The 20,774-nt window shown below is 47.9% G+C and overlaps 1 protein-coding gene across 7 annotated transcripts in view; it reads left to right on the forward strand.

The window, feature by feature from the left end:
• VPS13B (vacuolar protein sorting 13 homolog B) overlaps positions 1 to 20,774 on the forward strand; it is a 3,421,660-nt gene that overhangs the window by 3,356,709 nt on the left and 44,177 nt on the right. For all 7 annotated transcript variants that reach the window (XM_069621427.1, XM_069621422.1, XM_069621424.1 and 4 more), the window contains 2 exons: positions 13,491 to 13,667; positions 15,449 to 15,551. In XM_069621427.1, coding sequence (XP_069477528.1) covers positions 13,491 to 13,667; positions 15,449 to 15,551 — 280 coding nt within the window. The remainder of the gene's footprint in view (positions 1 to 13,490; positions 13,668 to 15,448; positions 15,552 to 20,774) is intronic.

Raw genomic sequence — 20,774 nt, forward strand, 5'->3', positions numbered from 1 at the left:
TCTGCATTTGCTGCATCCTGTTTTGTGCCATTTTTGCGGCACGCCACAACAGGATTGCTGCCTTGACTCCGGCGTCCTCTGCTGCTGGGCTAATTTGCGGCATTCCGCTTCCTCTGTGGCTCAGAGGCCTCTGTCACTGCTGGTAGGGAGGGGGCCTGCATACATCCGATCACCAGTGGAGAGTTGGGGTGGCCCCTCCACCCCCTTGACAGGGCCACAAAGCTGCTGTGTCACAGTCCATAGCCCTAAAAATATGTTGAATTCGATGAGCACCACGGATGGATACTCTAGGGTGCTAATATCTACTGACCCCTTTTTCTGCAGTAAATGAAGCTGGTAACAACCCTGAGCTCTCGCTGAGGCTCAGGATGGAGGGTCCTTACGAAGCCCTTTCTGGCCCCGCACAGAAGAGCTAGGTGGGTGATAACCTTAAAACATCAATAACATAATGACATGATGAGTCTTTGGCGCAAGTGAGAAAGTCCTTAAGGTGGGGTGGAGGAGAAGTGTGGAGAAGTTCCTCCACCGCGACAACCGATTCTTCAATGCCCTCTGACCAAGGGTGCTACAAGCCAAAGATGCGTCTCAGCGGCGGTCGGGCCCCAAATACTCAAGACAGAGTGCATGGGAGTCTGAGGCTGGGAACGAGCAGTCAAATGAGGCAGACCCCTCCCTCCGTGCACCCGTCTCTTATACTCAAAGGAACACATGCATTTCAATGGAAGGGGTGGTCCAGACAAGGTAAATAATCATACCGAAACAATGTTGCAAGCAGGGAACAAAGCCTGACTGTGCAAGTCTTTGATACCACCTGTGCTCTTACATTTTAGACAGTGTTCTCAGGGAGGACAACATATAGTGAAGTCGAAAATACTCCTCAAAGATTCTCACACGCTCTGAGGCAGTCGAGAACTTTTTCAGTATGATGACTTTCGTCTGCTAGCACTGCTTTTCCTAAGAAAGCGGGAGCCTAAAACACACTTACATATGCCGAAAGGGAAATACATCAGAAGCAAGAGATGTGAAGGCGAGCGTTCCTACACGCTATGCGAAGAGACTTCATTTTAAAGGCATGCACAGTAAAGCCTAAAGACTCACCTCGCATAGGCAAGAAACAGTGTTTAAAAATGGCAGTTTACAATGCCTACTCAATATCATAATGCAACAGTGTACTAGGGGAGTACATACAATTTTCAATTCCAAACTTTCCCCCACACTTCTAAGTTCTATAACAACAGGTGTTGGTACCCAATTTAATAGTACTCTGTTTCTGACCTGTGAAAGATGAGGGGCTGGGTTGCAGGTTTCCAACCTGAAAGGTGCAGGCTACCCTGTGGCTGGGACAACTCGTTAGCTATCCCGTAGCTATCTATGAGCTTATTCAGTAGCTTTCATTTTACCGCCCTGTCAAAGATAAAGGGGCACATCTGTCACCCCAGTCCCTTTTTCCACACAGACAGTGTCAGACCTGGCAGCCAGCGCAGAGACTGTTTTAGCTTTTTGCTTGCTCCCAGTTTTTGTTTGTTCAATCTTTTTTAAAGGAATGGTTTGCCCAAAAAGTTTTATTGCCCAAAAAGATGGGCAATAATAAAACAAATATACTCGCACTGTTTTTTTTTTTTAAGTTCCTATGTTAAATTTTGAGCAATTGAAGCTCAAAATGTACAAAAGCAAGCACATGGGGGCATCCATTTTGTGAAATCGATGCCCGCCTGTGCTTGCTTTTGCTTTTACGGCACTAATGAAGGAAAAGCCAGCCAGCTGTAGTAAACAAAAGCTACCACTGGGTGGCTTTTCCTTCATTGGTTTTTCTTTCTAAGATTCTCAGGCTCCTCTGAGAAACTTAGAAAGAAAAACTGCAGCGTTTTCGAAACACGGCCGTGTTGTGTTTCTGCTTACAGCTGCTTTCCCATTTGGGGCCCTCGGTCTCCCCACGTGGAGCCCGAGGGCCACAAATGGGAAAGCTGCTGCAAGCAGAAACATTGCGGCATGCAAACACAACCGCGTTGTGTTTCTGCTTACAGCTGCTTTCCCATTTGGGGCTCTGCCCATGGAGAGCCCGAGAGCCCCAAATGGGAAAGCTGCTGCAAGCAGAAACACTGCGGCATGCAAACACAACCGCGTTGTGTTTCTGCTTGCAGCTGCTTTCCCATTTGGGGCTCTCGGGCTTCTCATGGGGAGCCCGAGAGCCCCAAATGGGAAAGCAGCTGCAAGCAGAAACACCCGTTTCTGCCTGCCTTGGCTTTCACTTTGGGTCTCCGGTGCTCCCATGGGGGAGCACCGGAGACCCAAAGTGTTAGCCACGGCAGGCAGAAACACAACGCGGTTGTGTTTCAATAACGCTGCTGTTTTTCTTTCTAAGTTTCTCAGGATCCTCCGGCTTGGAGGAGCCTGTGAAACTTAGTAAGAAAAACCGCAGCGTTTTCAAACACAATAACGTTGTATTTATGTTTGCGGTAGCTTCAAAAGCTACCGCAAACATAAATACAACGTTTTTAAAGCTGCAGTTTTATTTCTAAGTTTTCCGGGTTCCTCCAGCCTGGAAAACCTAGAAATAAAAATGCAGCTAGTGCTTTTTTAAAATTAAAAATAGCACTTACCGAGATGCAGCTGCAGCTTTTCTGCCTGTAGTCTCCGGTCTCCATCCTACGAGTCCCGGCACCAATGAAGGAAAAGCCACCCAGTGGTAGCTTTTGTTTACTACAACTGGCTGGCTTTTCCTTCATTAGTGCCGCAAAAGCAAAAGCGAGCACAGGCGGACATCGATTTCACAAAATGGATGCCCCCATGTGCTTGCTTTTGTAAATTTTGAGCTTCAATTGCTCAAGATTTTACATAGGAACTTAAAAAAAAAAAGTGCGAGTATATTTGTTTTATTATTGCCCATCTTTTTGGGCAATAACATTTTTTGGGCGAACCATTCCTTTAACTTCCCTTCAGTGCCTCACCTCCCCTGGCGCATGTCGGCTGCAGGAGGATGCACAAGATGTTCCTCATGCGGCCGCTCGGCCTCAGACTCCCATGCAGTCTGTCTTCAGTATTTGGGGACCGACCACCTCTGAGACACATGTTTGGCTTGTAGCACCGTCTGTCACAGGGCATTGAAGAATCGGTTGTCACGGTGGAGGGAGATAGTCCACACTTCTCCTCCACCCCACCTTAAGGACTCCATCTCCAGGACCTCTCGTCAAGACAAGGTAGCCCCTCTGTTCAGTGCGGCGACTCCTACCTCGGGGTCCCCACAGAGAGGGGTTCCTCAGATGTAGGTTCTGGCAAGCCAGAGGCCTGTAAGGCTACCGACTCCCAAGCCGAGGGGTCCGGGGGCTCTTCCAGGCACTGCAGGGCCAGACCTGAGGCCATCCAGGCTTCCGGCTCCCATGGTGAGGGGCTCAGGGGCCCTATCAGACTGTCCTTGGGGGGTTGATCAAGTTTGTTGTCGTCTTCGCCCAATAGGGGTAAGAGATCATTGAGTGCCACCTCCAAGAGTCTGTCCTCGGAACGCTCCAGCACAGCTACTGGCACAGGTGCTGAGAGTGTCCAGCCTACCAGAGCTTGCTCCAAGGTCATGATTCATAGTGATACAACTACCGGCCATCTGGCCGAGGCCTCAACACTTACCAGAGTGATCTTTCAGATTGACGCTTCTGCTGCGGGTGCAAGGTGTATCCTCCCATGTCCGAGGCCTCTCGTGGCTCAGGGCCTTCCCGCCCACCCGCCCAGGGCATGGTGCAAGGCTTCAAAATGGCAGAGTGGCACGTGGCATAGCCTGCCAGGCCGGTGGCCATCTTGGATCCAACTCAGGGCTTGCCCGCGCTCTCGCCTATTTATTGGGCGATGCAGGAAGATCCCAGTCCCCTTCCCTCTGGAAGCAGTAGCAGATTGTACAGTACAGGCATCTAGTCTCCTCAGGGGTACATCTACCTACCTCATCCTTGCGGCTACATGCCTCAGGCGTCTTGGCACTTTGAATAAGAGCGGAGACCCAGCGCCTCAGAGATCTGGGCCTCTAGGGACCTGGCGGCTTGTGAGGACCGCTTCTTCAAGCGATTCCTCTTCCTCATGGGTTCCCCTCAGAGGAAGGGGCTCTTGAAGGATATAGTGGAGGAGGTTGTCCCGCAGGTGGCACCCCCAGGCCCTATTGGTTGTTTAAACCCCTCCAGTACCACCAATGCCTCCCCCTGTCTTCAGCTCCAGATTTAGGTGGAACCCCATCAGAACCTGTGTCCTATGACCTGTCCTCCCCTTGGCCTGTAAAAAAGAGGTTGGTGGGACAATGAGGACGATGAACCCTCAGCATCCGTTAAGGCCTTTCATGACCACCTTCAGGGCCTGGTGGAGTTCTTGGGTGTCCCTATGCCCGAGGAAGCCCCCCAGGAGTTGGGAGAGCTGGCAGAGGTTTTGGGTAAGCGGACCACAGTCTGGTCTAGCATCCCTCTCCAGAGGGATGGCCTGCAGGTGGCGCAAAAGGTCTGGGAGAAGCCCATGGCAAACACACAGATGAACAAGAAGCTGGACAGCAGGTTGAGGCTGACAGCCATTCTTCAGTGGTGGCTGCGGCCTCATTGCATTCTAAACCATCATCTTTGTCGTCTTCCTCCAAGAAGGCCATCTTCAATTGTGTTTCCAAGGAGGACAAGGTCCTCGAGTCTTTGGGAAAGCGCTGCTATTCCATTTCAGGACTGCATCTGCGGCAGCCCAGTTCATCCGCCCTCTTGGCTGTGGCTAACCAGAAGCTGTGGCGTGAGCTCAGGAATTTCTGCCTAACCTCCCTTCAAACAAGCAAGCTTCCTTCAAGGCCAATCTGGCAGATGCCCAGGCCATTGCGCAGGACCACATGGCGTCTTCAGTCTCCCATATCGACCCAGCCAGCAGAGGGATAACTGTCTTGGTGTCGAGATCAGAAGGCCGGCGTGGATGCACACCACTAAATTTTCATCTGACGTGCAGGAGCTGATCCTGGATCTGCCCTTCGCGGGCGTGGACCTTTTTCATTCGTCAACCGATGATGAGTTGACGAAGAAGAAAACCGCCACATCCTTGGCCATCCTGACAAAATCTGGACAGAAATACTCTGTCCCAGGGCAGGACCAAGTTCAAACCCTGTGCTTTCTCCAGCTTCAAGGGGTTTCAGGACTGCAGTACGCAGAGGCCTGACAGCTCGCCCAGCGACAACAGCAGGAAGCAGCAGAGGACTTCGGGTCGGTTTTTCCGCTCCCCCTTTTCTGCCCCCACCTCTGACGCCAAGAAGCAGTGACGTCATGGTTGGGAACACAGCTCGCCTGTGGGGGGTTATTCGGCTCTTTTTCAGGACTCCTTGAAGCGTCTTTTCAACAGCCTGTGAATCCTATCTGTAGTCTCCATGGGCTTCTGTTTTCCTCTTCCTTTCCCTCTACCATCCTCTCCTCCTCTTCATCAGATCGGGTCCCTGGCTCTTTTATTGTAATTGTTTATTCATTTATAATGCACGCCGGGCCCGGAGGCATCAGGCCGCAGAGAAGGTGTACAGTATATACTGGTTACAGGTTACACATGGCATAAAAGGGATACGTCAGACAACGATATATACATATGAACATATGTTACAGATAACAGGAGAGGTGCTATATACAGTCATATGATAGGATATGATATGGCATTTATAACGCGCCTATTCACAAGTGTTTCAGGGCGCGATGAGGCAAGGGAGGGGAACAAAGGGAGGACAGACAATGATCCTACTAGGCCAGGTGTCATTCAGATCGTGCAAGCGCATGGGAAGGGGGGAAAGGAAGAGTGCACGGTGGAAGGGAGAGGGGAAAGTGCAGTACATGGGAAGTGGAATAAATAAGATAAATAAAACACATAAAATAGCCAGCTGGTGGCAAGTGCAAGGAAGTGCAGACATAAGTGCTGGAGGGGGACTGAAGGGATACAGAAAAAACGGTCCCCAAGTGCAGGGGTTTCCAAGGAGGCAGTGCAGGAGGGCAGTTGACGGGGCCTGGGCCAGAGATCAGAAAAGGGTGGCCAGGTAACCAGTGCAATTTCAGTCAGGAATTCAGCAAAGGAGCGGATTAGAGAAAGCAGAAGCAAAGAGGAGGGTTTTGAGGTGTTTCCGGAACCGGAGATGGTTCTCCTCGAGTTTCAGGGAGGCAGGAAGTCTGTTCCAGAGAAAGGCCCCTGCCGAAGAGAGAGAACTGCCACCAACTCGTTGCTTGGAGAAGCGACTGACCCTGAGGGAGTTGGAGGCAGATGAGCAAAGAGCTCGAGAAGGAAGATATTTAGGAAGAGAGAGTTGCAGGTATTGCGGCCCCGGCCCCAGAAGGCCTTGTGTACAATGCAGAGGGTTTTGAATTTAATCCTCGCAGCCACTGGGAGCCAGTGCAGAGATTTCAGTCCTGGAGAGATACGATCCCTGGGCTGAAGTCCAAGGACAAGTCTCGCAGTCCTGGATAAGTTGCAGAGGGCGGAGAACGGAGGCAGGAAGATTTAGATAGAGGCTGTTACAGTAGTCCAGCTTGGAGAGGACCAGGGCTCTGAAGACAGTGAGCATCTGGGGGAAGGAGAGGAAAGGAAGAATACCTCTAAGGAGGTGCAGCTGGTAGTGTGACTTCTTAGAGACGACACAGATGTGAGGGGAGAAAGAGAGTGCAGAGTCAAAGATGACACCGAGATTTTTAGCCTTGCAGGTGGGAGTGGGAGGAGGGCCAAGATGCGCCGGCCAGAGAGCTGCAGGGAAGGAGGGAGTGGGTGTGCCAATGAGTAGAATCTCAGTCTTACTGGCATTAAGGCAGAGGTCGTTGGCAGCACACCATTCCCGGATGGCAGACAGACAGTCAGAGATGAGGCAAGGAGAGGAGGAGGAGGAGGAGGCCGAGTGTAGCCTGAAAATGAGCTCGGTATCATCTGCATAGCACTGCAAGTTGGGACAGAGAGCGGCGATGCAGTGGGCAAGGAGTGCCAGGTATTGGTTGAACAGCCAGGGAGAGAGGTTAGTGGTAGAGGAACATCCTGATGTGTGGAGAAGTGGTGTATTAACAGCCGTATTGTTAGTGCAACCAATTCTTTACATTGGCTTTGAAGCATAGGAAGGGAGATATGGCTCTGAGCGAGTCTGGGATGGAGTTCCACAACTACGCAGCTAGGACTGGGAAGCTAGCTCCATTGTTTTTTTTTAAGTTTGAACTTTGATATTCTGAGACTATTTGTTTGGGCTTTTCTGATGGGGCGTATTGAGGTGTGATTGGAAAACCTGTCCGTTAGGTACAGTGGGGCCTTGTTGTGGAGGCATTTATGTGTGAGATTGAGCCTTTTGCTCTTGGAGATGCAGGCGATAGAACCAGTTCCTCTTGTAGACAGGGGCTCCGGGTACTATTCTAGTGTTTTTGCTGTACCCAAGAACAACCAGGCAGTCTTGAGGGTTGTCCTGGACCTGTCATTTCCAAATCTGTCTTTCCTGCTGGAATGCTTCAAGATGATTAATCCTGCACACATAATTGAGTCTCTATGTGCAGGGGAGTGGATGTATCCCCTGGACCTCAAGGATGCATACCTGCATGTACCCATCTACCCACCGCATCAGACGTTTCTGTGGTTCATGATGATGTCGTACCATTTTCAGTACAAGGCGCTGCCCTTCGGGCTGAACTCGGCTCCTCGTGTCTTCATGAAGTTGATGAGCTCAGTGGAGGGCCTTCTCCGCATGGGGGGCCATCATCTGTACCCTTTTCTGGACTGGCTGGTGAAGGCGGGGTCACTCGAGTGGGGATAGCACTGCTTTCAGAGAGAATGACAGATATCCTTCATCAGCTGTGGTTCTCTCTCAACCAGAGGAAGTCACAGTTGTGCCTATCCCAGGAACTGGTCTTCCTAGGGGTGCGTTGGCACACTACCATGCGATGGGTGGTCCCTACCCCTGAGAGGCTCCTGTCGCTCTGCAAGGCAGTCAAGCAGTTTCTGGCCAACACAACCCCCTAGGCATGGGGGTTCCAGCATATTCTGGGCCTGATGGCCTCCTGTGTGCTCACTGTACCAGCTCCACCTGCGTTCCATTTGGGATCAGGAGATGGGGTCTCAGTTGAATAGGGTTCCAATACCTCCGCTCCTGCTGCCCAATCTTCGCTGGTGGATGATGGATGGAAATGTTTCAGTGGTAGCCCCCTTCACCCGACCGCATCCTACCCTAGTGGTGACGATAGACTCCTCTCTTTCGGCTGGGTAATTACTCTAGAGGGCTACGTGATTCATGGCACATGGTCCTGGACGGAAGCCCCCCTGCATATCAATCTGCTCGAGCTCAGGGCAGTGGGCCTGGTCCTCAAGGCGTTGTTGCCCCTCATCAGGGATAGGCCTGTTCTGGTCAGCTCAGACAATTCTACCACAATGTTTTACCTGAGCAAGCAGGGTGGCACCCGTTCCCCCCTCCTCTGAATGGAGGCTGTATCGATCTGGCAATGGGCCCCGACGGAGGAAGTTTGGATTTCAGCAGTCCACTTCCCGGGGAACAGCAATGCAGAAGCGGACCAGCTGAGCCACTTGGGGTTCAACACCTATGAGTGGGAGTTGCACACCAATTCCTTCTTACCCCTGTTCCAGCGTTGGGGGTTCGCTGACCTGGATTTGTTTGCATCCCCTCTAAATTCCAAGTGCCCCCAGTTTGCTTCAATGGCAGGACAGGTTCGGGGGTCTCTGTGAGACTCCTCCCAGATCTGTTGGCACGGCTGCTGGTGTTATGCGTTCCCACCCACCCCTCTGTTCCAACTGACCCTCTGCACGTTCCGGGCTTCAGTGGGTTGCAGCCTCAGCCTGATTGCCCCCCACTAGCCTTTGAGACCCTGGTTTTTGGATCTGCTGCAGTTGTGCTCCCAATGTCTCTTCCACCTTCTGATCTCCAGCAGGGGCTTCCTGACGCAGCAGGGTGGGGCAGTGGAACATCTGGCCACAGAGCCCATAGTACACGGCTTGCAGGCATTGTCAGAATTTACCAGGAGCAGTGCCCATGGTTACTGTAATCATGCCTTAGGCACAATAGCCTTTGATGCAGTGCTATCAGGCATGGCCTACAGAAATGCCCTGTGGGCACTGCCCCTGGAGTACGACCTGCAGTATGCACATGTTTGCATAGCCCTATTGCCTGTGCCTGCCTCTGTGGGCCCAACAGCATTGTTTGCCATTTTCTTTTAATATCCAGACTTTTGCAAGACTCTGGAGCATGGCCTATCCCTCTGGTGCCAGGCAGTGCGCCAGAGGTCTAGAAGCTTGCACTATGACTTCTGTTGTTTAACCTGGTAATGGAGTTTTACCTAAGCTAGCCACACTAGAATTGTACTAACTTAGTTCCCGCTGCTTTTGAATTTCGCCAGACTAGTACTGTACTGACTTGATTCACACTGCTTTTGAATTTAACCACACTAGAACTGTACCCCAACACTTTTGAATTTAGCCACACTAGAATTGCACTGATCTGATTAACATTGTTTCTGAATTTAGACACACTAGAACTATAGTGATTTGGCATCTGCTGATTTTGAACTTAGCCACACTACAATTTTATGGATTTAGTTAACGCTACTTTTGAATTTAGCCACCCCAGAATTTTACAGATTTTGTTAATGCTGCTTTTGAATTTAGCCACACTGGAGCTATGCTAACTTGGTTCCCACTCCTTCTGAATTTAGCCACACTAGAACTACACTGAGTTGGTTAATGCTGTTTCTGAATTTAGCCACACTAGAACTAAACTGATTTGGAGTCTGCTGTTTTTTAATTTAGCCGCGCTCAAATTTTACTGATTTAGTTAATGCTACTTTTGAATCTAACCACGCTAGAACCGTACTGATTTGGCATCCGTTGCTTTTTAACTTAACCACACTAGAACTGTACTGATTTAGTTTGCTTGCGCGCCTCTACAAACTATAAACCTGGACCAAAGCAAATGTGGGGCAGCACAGAATGAAGAACTGACAATAAAACTACTCAACACCCAGAGATCATGTGCGGATGGGCCTTTAAGCACCTTAACCCAAACAGGCCCGCCACGTAAGCGAGTACACGGTTGTACATGAAGAAAGTTTATTGTACAAAGGTCTGGGGAGCGGTTAGATGGTGTTGCAGGATCAAACTAACCCAAGTCTCAACAATCCAACATGAGTTGGCATCTTATATACTTTTTGCAACAATTAAAACAAAACACTCCCAGATACTCTTAATAATTGGTTGTTTATAACGCGCTTCATACCCAGAGGTTTCTAAGCGCGGACCTGGGGATCAAACCTGTGTTGCTCTGCTTCGTCTTACTCCCAAGGTGAGTGCATAGCCCCTGAGCTATCCTCCTGAGGCAATTACAATCCACCCCCCCCAAATATGATTGGACAACATCTTCAAAGAAATCACATCTTTTCCCAATTCTTCCATTTTCATTGGCCAGTCTTATCTTTATTGTCATCTTCAGATCATATTCAGAACACACCTCTTCTTAGGATTCGTCCGTAGTAGTGCATGACGTCAGTACATGGTTAAACATTGGTATTGAAAACATAATTCATTGCTAGCAATAACCGACCTAAGGCCTTTAACTTTAAGTGTGATTGCACATGGTCCGCTTACATATTTTGGCAATTAGACAAAGGTGTGAATAAACAGGATCTTCTTTGAGCTACTGATTGCGATCTCAATCCCCCAGACTCCTGACATGTCTGAAGACCTACTAATTTATCCGACCACAACTCCAGAACATACAGCTTCTTATGACCTGTAAAAACAATTAACCGCTGGATACCCTGGCCTCTGGCCTAATTTTTATTACCACCAAACAAATGACCAGCCCCCTCTAGCGACTTCAATACAATGAGCGAGATAACATCTGTTCCCTTGCGGGACTGTTAAATCATAAACCTTGACCCGTTCGTACGCTGACCTTAGGAGGTGACTCATTCATCTTTCCATCAACAATGTCCCTGCTACTTAAAATTCATGTGCAGCAGCTAACCACAGAGATTAAAATTACTGATTTACTATTTTTTCTGCCGTCTGAAAACCTGAGAAAGTCAGTTTAAAAGTCAAACATGCATTTTGCAAGAGTCTCAACTACTATTTTTTTTGCAAAGCACCCCATTCTGTGGATTGTGTTCATGTTGCATTTGCAGTTTTAATATTATATCTTTCTACGTGCGTGAAGCTCTAATATGTATAAATTCTAACCAACTGTAAGCCTAAACGTAACATCGCCCATCCATAATTAGCTACACTCGATACATATGGATTTGCAACATTACGCCCAGTTTGCTGCCATCCTCCCATCATTAATATGGTGCGTGCAACATGAATCCCTCATAATAATGTGTACCCTTCATCACCGCCCGGACAATCACTGAAAACCAACTAACCGCCCCCACCTTCTCTTTTCCACAACCTCACACCTCTCATGTACTTCACACACCCATAGGGTTAGTGAAACAACCCACCAAAAGCATGTAAACCGTACACCCCTCTTTAATCATACTACAAACCCAATACTGCAGACAACAAACAACTCAGACACTAGACGCTACCTTTTATTACCACAACAAGCCCAGGGCTCATAACAAAGCACACGTAGAAAGCACAGACGCACGATTGTCCTGGTTCTGCACGCATCATCAACTGAGCACAACCTCTATCCTTTCCCTCTCTCCCTCACTAACCAGCCATACCCACTTTTCTTCCAGGGCCATGAGAGCGCCTGGAGACCATGCACATTTCAGTGGTGCCTGGTATAAATCAACACAACATAAATGCAACTGCAGGTCTGAGAAAGCTCTAGCCCACGGCCCAAGTTTGAGATCTTCTAACCAGCCGTTTTTGTGCTAGCAGAACACACATTTTCTATGGGAAATGCAGATTTTCGAAACCCTGCATATAGCGTTCTTTGCTTTCCCTTTTGATGAAAAATGCTTTAAAAAACCTTACCGTTGATGCAGATAGATATAGAGTTCATTAGGAACTGTCTTGTCAAAGGGGCCAACGTTATTAGTTTCAATGGGAAGAGCAGTTCAACCATAGCTACAGAGATGCTGTTGCCGGCTCTGTAGCACATGTGTATTGTATTACCACATCCACAGCAGCGGCTTCATACCTTCACTGCACCACTGTGGGCTGGTAACACCTGTGAAACAGAAGCTGATGCAACATCTTAGCCAAAAACGACCCTGCAAACCCGTCAAAAAGTCTCGTACTTTCTTTCTCTCCGTAGAAAGTAGATTATTTTGAGGTGCGCCTCCATGTCTGCAGCCCCTTTGATAGTCTTATCACTTAGTCAGGCCATATTCTCCTCCATGGCCCCGTTGCACCCATCTACTTTCAGCCCCACCCTCTTTTCTTTTCCGGAAACCTCTCTGGTGGAGTTCATCTCAGTGCTTGATTTTGTTGGATTGCCTTTGGGATAGGCCGACTTCCCCTTTTTGTTTCAGGAAACACTGTAAGAAAGCGGTGCTCCTCCCACCTGTGCTGTGCATTAAGGAGTTGCGGTGTTGTACTGGCGGCATCGCTGATCACAGAGCCAGGCCTTCAAAGCAATCTGAACATTTCTTTATGTGCGTTAGAAAGTCTGGGTCTAGTACTGCTGTTATCTTTCACTTATGGCAATAGGCAAAGAAGATACGTTGGCCAGCAAATGAATCTAGAACTTCACTCCGGATACACTGCTTTTAAATACACGCACTGGCAATGTCAACAGTTTGGGCTTTGTGTAGTCATGGGACAGAGCCTTGGCGATGCACAGCCTTAGTGGTATTAAATGGCCATTGATGGCAGCATTTGCAAAATGGTGCGAGTACCTCGGCCTCTAATAGCAGTGCCTGGCAAATGCCTAATTCTTATACACAAGCCAAAACTGTTGGCTTTGCAAATGCTTGTTTGTAACAGGACTTCACTGAAGGACATCCAGAGTGCTTCTGAATGCCATTTCTATTACACCAGTAGCAGGTGTACAACTCCAATTAAGTCATTAACTCTCAGAAGACTTTGAAAAACACTGGCAGGCACTTAGAGTGCAATGTTTGATGGTAAGGCTTGATTAAAGCGAGCTGAAATGGATAAGCATGGTCATGGGCAGTCAATGGGTGGGCAAATATCTAAACAACACCTACAGGCTGTGTATCCCTCCTCAAATGCAATTCCTCCCTATCTATAGTCTAGTGCAATATTTTCGGCTTATAGGTGACATCTAATAGCCCAAACTAAAAAGCAATTGGAACGCCAGTCGAGTAAAATAAATTGCGTCTTGCACAGCATAACAGTATATTCAACCCTAAGCCCTATATTCTAATTGATGTCACTTGGTTGTGTTTCTTTGTTAACTGATGGTGAAGAAGCGTGGAGTCCATTGACCGCTGCAAGTGAGAGGTACACGAAAGCACCTACCAGGATGTACCCAATCAGGGCAATGTTTCAAATAAAACTACCTTGGGTAAATTGGCACTGAAGTCAGCCTGTTTGGATTTTCAAGTTCAATAATTGAACCTTGTGTTTTTCTCTAGGTGCAATAGCTGGAATTGTGGATCAGCCGATGCAGAATTTTCAGAAAAATTTGGAGGCCCATGCTTCGGCCGGGCACAAGGCTAAAGGCGTCATCTCTGGCGTGGGAAAAGGAATCGTGGGAGTGTTTACCAAACCAATCGGAGGAGCGGCTGAACTGGTGTCCCAGACAGGCTATGGTAAGTTTTATGGACTGGGTCATGTCTCAGACTTTCCCAGAGGCAATCACCTGGGTGTTTGACACACTCCTAACAACAGTGAGATGAAGTTAATGGCATTTCAATCATCCCTATTTTGATTGACCTTATTTTTAAGAGTGATATAATGTGCCTGTTATTATTTCCAGATGTCTTACTTTCTTGTCTGACATCATGGCCCTTAGGGTGGAGCCAGGTAGCACACCATGTCCCCATCCCCGTGCTGTGGGCTCTGCTTGACTGAGTTGAGCAGGCAGTCCTTGCCGGCTGGCGCCTCCGCTTAGCAGTGCTTTGTACTGTGGTAGATGGTGTTGGGGACCCGGTGGTACCAATGTTTGCAGGCCATCGATGGCATAAAGCTAGGCTGAAAACAGTGCCATAATGAGGGTCCATGTGGCTTAGCAATGTCAATAAGGGAAGTGAAAGTGTAGTTTTTTGAACGCCAGTTCAATTATCATAAAATGTAGGCTAAGGAACGTTGGGCAGGGCTTATCGACCCATCGATTGATCAAATCCAATTGTTTTTTCAATATAGTCACGATTAATATGTAATCGAAAGTGTACACTTTGATTTTCAGCTGTGATTAGTTGTTTGATGCGGTGGGGTCCTTCCAATTGGATTGTATTATTTGATGTGTCGGCTAGCCTACTCCTAGGTGGTATTGCCTACTTGCTAACCTTGATTGGGAATGGGCACTTACCGGTGACACTGGATATGGAGGAAGGCAGTTGGGGTTGTGAATGAACCCATTCAATACATAGTAAAAGCCAGTTCAGGGTCTATCCCGAAATGATCATCCTTACACAGCGGGTGTTCCGTGTAAGGCCTAAGTGCAGTGATATAATATTAATAATAATTTGGCATTTATATAGCGCTGCAAACCCTCAGGTATCTGAGCGCTGCTTATTATTACCCACAGTGTGTGGTGCTCATTTATCGACCTTGGAAGGATGAAAGGCTGAGTTTGGCCCCGCCGGGAGCACCGATGTCAAAGCGAGCGCTCTACTCGCTGTGCCACTTGACCGGCTGTCTACCTCCTCCCTACACGTGTGCTGTGATACGTGTGGGGCTATAGCAGGGCCAGTTTGGCTAGCCCTCTTGCTGGGTCCCTAGCCACTATCACAGCTAGGAATGGATTGCCTTGCCATTCCTGTCCCCTCCCTCCTCCTCTTCCACAAAAAGACCCTGTGCAGGGCTTCAGTTCATCTTCAGCTTGCTCTAGAGCAACATACAAGAAAGCGCCCACTCCAGCATGGCTCATATGTGTGTGCATGCTGTCCACGTCTAACAGCTGGAGTAGACCACTGTGAATGTAAGGGCTGCATCGCATCTAGGAAAGAGCTCGTTTCTCAGACTTTCCCGCTCGCCATGACACATCTATAGACTATTCCAGAATGAATCTCGGCCGTTAAGGGCGGTCCTGACTTTGTGCGCGTGAGTTGTAAGCGATGTGTATGATGCATTTTCGGAATCATGGATCCCCGGGGGTTCTGTGTTCCCCTTAATTGCTAGTACATGGTTGGCTCCAGCGCACTGGCTAATGCAGGATCAGTGGGGTTAAGTGCTCTTCAATTGGACTATGATGTTTAATGAATTCTTTTGAGTAAGCAGCTTCCAAAGATGTGACTTCATGTTGGAACTGTTCTGTGTTATGAACTGTTCTAAACAGATGACATCACTGTACCGCGTAACACGTTCCCCAAAAACTGCATCCCAAAAAATAAAATGGAAATAATAAAATGTGCTTTCTTTCTGACCGCAGGTATTCTTCACGGAGCTGGGCTTTCTCAGCTCCCCAAACACCGCTACCACCCGAGGGATCCGCCCGCGGACCAGGCCCCGAACAGCCACGTCAAATACGTCTGGTGAGATTAGCCGAACACTTGCTCATTTTGCTCCCAGGCTGTTTATGAATAAGGCTCTGGCCCGGTGTCAAGTCTAAAACCTGCTTCTCTTGGAAGGGTTCTGCTGGGGATGGCAAACAGAGGCACCCCGCCCTTAGCCGTCCAGCTAAGGACTCCCCACCCTGGACAAGCCAGCACAGTGGGCCTGAACTGATGGTCATGCAGGGAGTGTGGTCCGGTAGCTGGCATTGATTGTCATGCGGGCAGTGTGGTCCGGTAGCTGGCATTGATTGTCATGCAGGGAGTGTGGTAGCTGGCATTGATTGTCATGCAGGGAATGTGGTCCGGTAGCTGGCATTGATTGTCATGCAAGGAGTGTGGTAGCTGGCATTGATTGTCATGCAGGGAATGTGGTCCGGTAGCTGGCATTGATTGTCATGCAGGGAGTGTGGTAGCTGGCATTGATCGTCATGCAGGGAATGCGGTCCGGTAGCTGGCATTGATGATCATGCAGGGAGTGTGGTAGCTGGCATTGATTGTCATGCAGGGAATGCGGTCCGGTAGCTGGCATTGTTTGTCATGCAGGGAGTGTGGTAGCTGGCATTGATTGTCATGCAGGGAATGCGGTCCGGTAGCTGGCATTGATTGTCATGCAAGGAGTGTGGTAGCTGGCATTGGTTGTCATGCAGGGAATGCGGTACGGTAGCTGGCATTGATTGTCATGCAAGGAGTGTGGTAGCTGGCATTGATTGTCATGCAGGGAATGTGGTCCGGTAGCTGGCATTGATTGTCATGCAGGGAGTGTGGTCCGGTAGCTAGCATTGATTGTCATGCAGGTGGTGTGGTGGTCCGGTAGCTGGCATTGATTGTCATGCACGGAGTGTGGTAGCTGGCATTAATGGTCATGCAGGGAGTGTGGTCCGGTAGCTAGCATTGATTGTCATGCAGGGGGTGTGGTGGTCCGGTAGCTGGCATTGATTGTCATGCAGGGGGTGTGGTGGTCCGGTAGCTGGCATGGATTGTCATGCACGGAGTGTGGTAGCTGGCATAAATGGTCATGCAGGGAGTGTGGCCCAGTAGCTGGCATTGATTGTCACGCAGTGGGGGGGGGGTAGCTGGCATTGATTATCATGCAGGGGGTGTGGTAGCTGGCATTGATTGGCATGCAGGGAGTGTGGACCGGTAGCTGCTTTTATGACACGTTCTTATTACTCTGCTTCGCAAGCGGCATTACAACCCACAAGGTTGTATTACCTATGCGCGTAGTCATATATGACCGTTAAAAACTCCGAGACTCGTTTTGCTGGGTATTGCGATTGGGAGGGGAGGGGCTTATTTTTAAGTAGTCCTTTCCTTGCAGTATTGATGGTTTTCAAGTTCAGATTTACATAATGCACGGAAGTCCGGGTGGTACCGGGTTTCCTTACATGTGTACACCTCAACATGCAAACGGTCATGGCAGGAGGCATGTACGTGCATACCTATGGTAAGCCAGTGAGTTTTAGCAGGTGTACAAATCAGGCAGATAACGTAGGACTTCAAATTCTCTCCTCCCCACCAAAAGTCGGATGTGGGCAGAGATGCTGTCTGAGGTGAATGGGAAGGACGGAATGTGTGATTCCGATCCGCGTCCACACCTGGTGTTGCCAGTCCAGCATAATTACACACTGGAAAGCATGCATAGCATTTTCACACTTCAGCACTGGGGCCACCTCCCACCACGACGAAAATAACCCTCAAAGATTTCCTAAAAAGGTCCCTTTGAATCCAGCACCTAAATAAAATACAGAAATGAAGGCATAATTGTGTACCTTTTAGTTAGTTGGTTGTCTTAGTTGCGTATTAAGCGTGGACATGGGATCGAACCTGTGTTGCTTTGTGTCCTCTTGTTTCCATGGCGAGCACGTTGCTGCTGAGCTATCCTTCATGGACACGTAAATTGATATAATTTAATAAAAATTAATATTATGCATGTGTGCTTTTTTGCTGAATTTCCCTTCAAAAATAGTAAAGAGCGATGATTGGCTGTACCTTTTTATTCTTTAGCCTCATGGAGTGCTTCTGGAACAATCCATTGATTTGATCCCATTTGGCTTTGGTAACCCAAGTTCAATAGGCTTGTAACACTGCCCATGCATTTTCATCAATATTCAGCAAGTTAAGACTTAATATTGAGACTTAATATTGCTTGGTCAAGCCCCCCCCCCCCAGCCCTCCCTAGAGTGGGCCCAGTCACATCTTTCTGCCGGCCATTAGTATAGTCTTGGCCAACGGGATTGTGGCACCTGGTCTCGTTGATGATTTGGACTCCTGAGCAAAGTGGCTTGTGTTCTAAGCATAGCTGCCACTAGACCAAGAGTTATGCTAAGTGTTATGTTAAGATGCATTTGTACTGCATCGAATCTAAGTGCTATATATGTACCAAATGCGACTGTTCTGCTCAAGCTGGAAGTGCCAAGAGGAGAGGCAGTTTGTGCAGCGGCACTCTGCAAGCTTTCTCTGCTCACTCTCTCCGGTTCTCCTCTGGCCTATGGCAAGGTTCGTTTATTAGCTGTTTCAGAGCTCCTCAACAGGATTATATGTTACAAAATCAAAGCTGTGTGCTGTAACACTGTACACACCTTTCAGCAGCAGTCTAAGGGAGCAAGAAGTAAGGTTTTGACTATTCAGAACTGTTAATTTCCTACGAATAACACATTGCTAGTTTCTTGGCACTCTATGCTTCCTCCTCTGGTTTTATTCCATCTTTCTTTTTTGGCCAAAATGTTGTTATTTTTTTCTTAGATTTTTTTATGTACATATTCCTTTTAAATTGAACTTGTGCATTCTGGCTCCCTGCCTCCCGGGGTCATTTTATCGCTGTTTACGATGTGTCAAGGTGACGCGTGTATTTATTTCAAAGCATAAATATCACCGCATCACCCCGTTTTATTTGCATCCCTGACCGCATTTGGGGAAAGGGAATGTGTGCGCCGAAACAGCCTGGACGAAATTGTAAGACTTGTTGCACATAAAGAGTAAAATGAGCTTTTTTATTTAGTCAGTTGCCTTGTCATTATGTTTTGCTACGGGTCCTCCAAAGTGATCCAAGATGCCACGGACTACACGTCCCTTCTTCTCCTTGCTGAACTCAGAACATGCTTCCCTTTTCTAAAGCTTTTTTCCCCAAATGCAAATGTCATAATGACACGCAACATTTTTAAATTATATTCCATTTTTATAGCCCACATGACAAACTGGATTGTGTTTTGGTGGTCTTATAAATAGGTGGTTATATCACCAGACTAACTGATACTCATTTGATCAAACAAGGAAGGAAGAAAGGTCCAGTCCACTGCTCGAGGGGGTGGAAACTGAGACTTTCACTTATATACCGATGTAGAGATCCGCTATAAACACAGAGGTGTATTGCAGCATCAGCAGAGTTGAGACATCACGAATGATTGCAGTTACCAGGTGTCTCATCGGATGTGACAAGACAGATGTTTGATAAAGGTTTGGAGCTAGCCAGTCAAACATTGGAAACTGTAGATTGGCATGGCAGATAGCTATGTCAGAGCCATGAAAGCTCTCTCCATATGTCTATGCTTTGGAGCAGAAGTGTGTGCATCGTGAGGAAGTCATGTCCAAGAAATGAGGACAGAGAAGAGGACTGATCGTGATCAAATGGTTCATTAGAAGGGTTGTCAGTCTTAGGTTTAGTAAATGTCTATTGGATCCAGTGTTCGAGGTGTACGAAAAGAAGTAGGGGAACTATGTTCCCTGCTGGCCTACTCCACTCCCCACAAACCCCATCGCCACGCCCCTTCTCACGCCAATACAAACCCCTAAACAAATGTGCCTGCTGTTTAAGAGAACGTTCAGTGCAGTGCATTGAATTGTAAGTTTCAACTTTTTCCTCCACTTTTAGTTCAAAATGCAACCATTCGGAATGATTTCTTTTTAAAATAAAAGTATAGGAACAGTAAAACTTAACTAAAAAAAGTAGAGGCACACCTCTGTCGCCCACTTCGACCTCTGATCGGATCGGGGGAAATGTTCTACAAACAGGACTCAAGTCGAGGGTACACGCGGGTAGATAGCGTCCACCCACCTTTTTCAAAGGGCAGCCCCTCCATCCCCTGGTATTTTAGAGGCTGGGTGTAAAACGAGAAACATTTTCTCTCTTTATTTCAATTTATGAACTTACACCGACCTCAGGACTGGAACTGTGGTCGCCAGGTTCACAGGCAGGGCACTTTACCCCTGCACCATGTAACCTGATGAAAAAAGAACACATAACTAAAGGTGAAATGTCACAATTCGGGAAATCTGATGAAAATAGAACACATAACTAAAGGTGAAATGTCACATTTTCAGGACTGCATATTCCAAGAAAAACATTCAATAGAACACATAACTAAAGGTGAAATGTCACAATTAGGGAAACCTGATGAAAATAGAACACATAACTAAAGGTGAAATGTCACATTTTCGGGACTGCATATTCCAAGAAAAACATTCATACTGGTTCTTGGAGTTTAAAACATGCACACCTTTTAACGTTTTCAATACACTATTAGAAAAAAATATCCTCCCTTGTTTTTTTGATTTTATGAAAGGCAAATGCCATTTGTCCTGTCAAATTTGCATGGTTAAGCAAAGCTAATTGAATGAAATGTGCCTATTTCACTGTGGTATTGTAATTCCTGTTGACGTCACGTCCCATTACGTATTTTATTGAGCCCGCCAAATGTTTTGTAGGGCTTGACCCCTGTCTACAAGCGTTTAAAAGTTGAACTGTTGTGATGATTCATGGGATACCGTCACTTCTCCCCAGGGGGAAGGAAGCCCTTTCTTATGAGGCTAGGGAGCTGAGGCTCTTAACCGTTATTCCCCTTAGGGGTGTTAATAAGAGGGAGGACCTCATGGGGAGAGACTTCATAGGGAGAGACTCCCTCAGAACCTCTTACAGGACATCCCTACACCCTCTCACCCTTCTAAAGTATCAGCCCCATTTGTTATTGTAATACTACACCATTCACGCATACACTCTTTCAAAGTACTGAGAAGAGGAGGAATGGAAAAACCATAAAGAATGCGGGTTGGTTGGCATCCCACCATACTGAGATGAAGAAGAGGGAGGGAAGAATGGAGATCAATCCACAAAGACAAAAGAAAGGCCATGCATTCACGCTGGAGAGGGATCAGCTGTACATGAACAAAAGCGAGAAAGGACTACCCTTCAGTGATGGAGAAGGAGCC

Source organism: Ambystoma mexicanum, chromosome 5q, assembly GCF_040938575.1.
Source record: "Ambystoma mexicanum isolate Mex_15411 chromosome 5q, UKY_AmexF1_1, whole genome shotgun sequence".
NCBI classification, from domain to species: Eukaryota; Metazoa; Chordata; class Amphibia; order Caudata; family Ambystomatidae; genus Ambystoma; species Ambystoma mexicanum.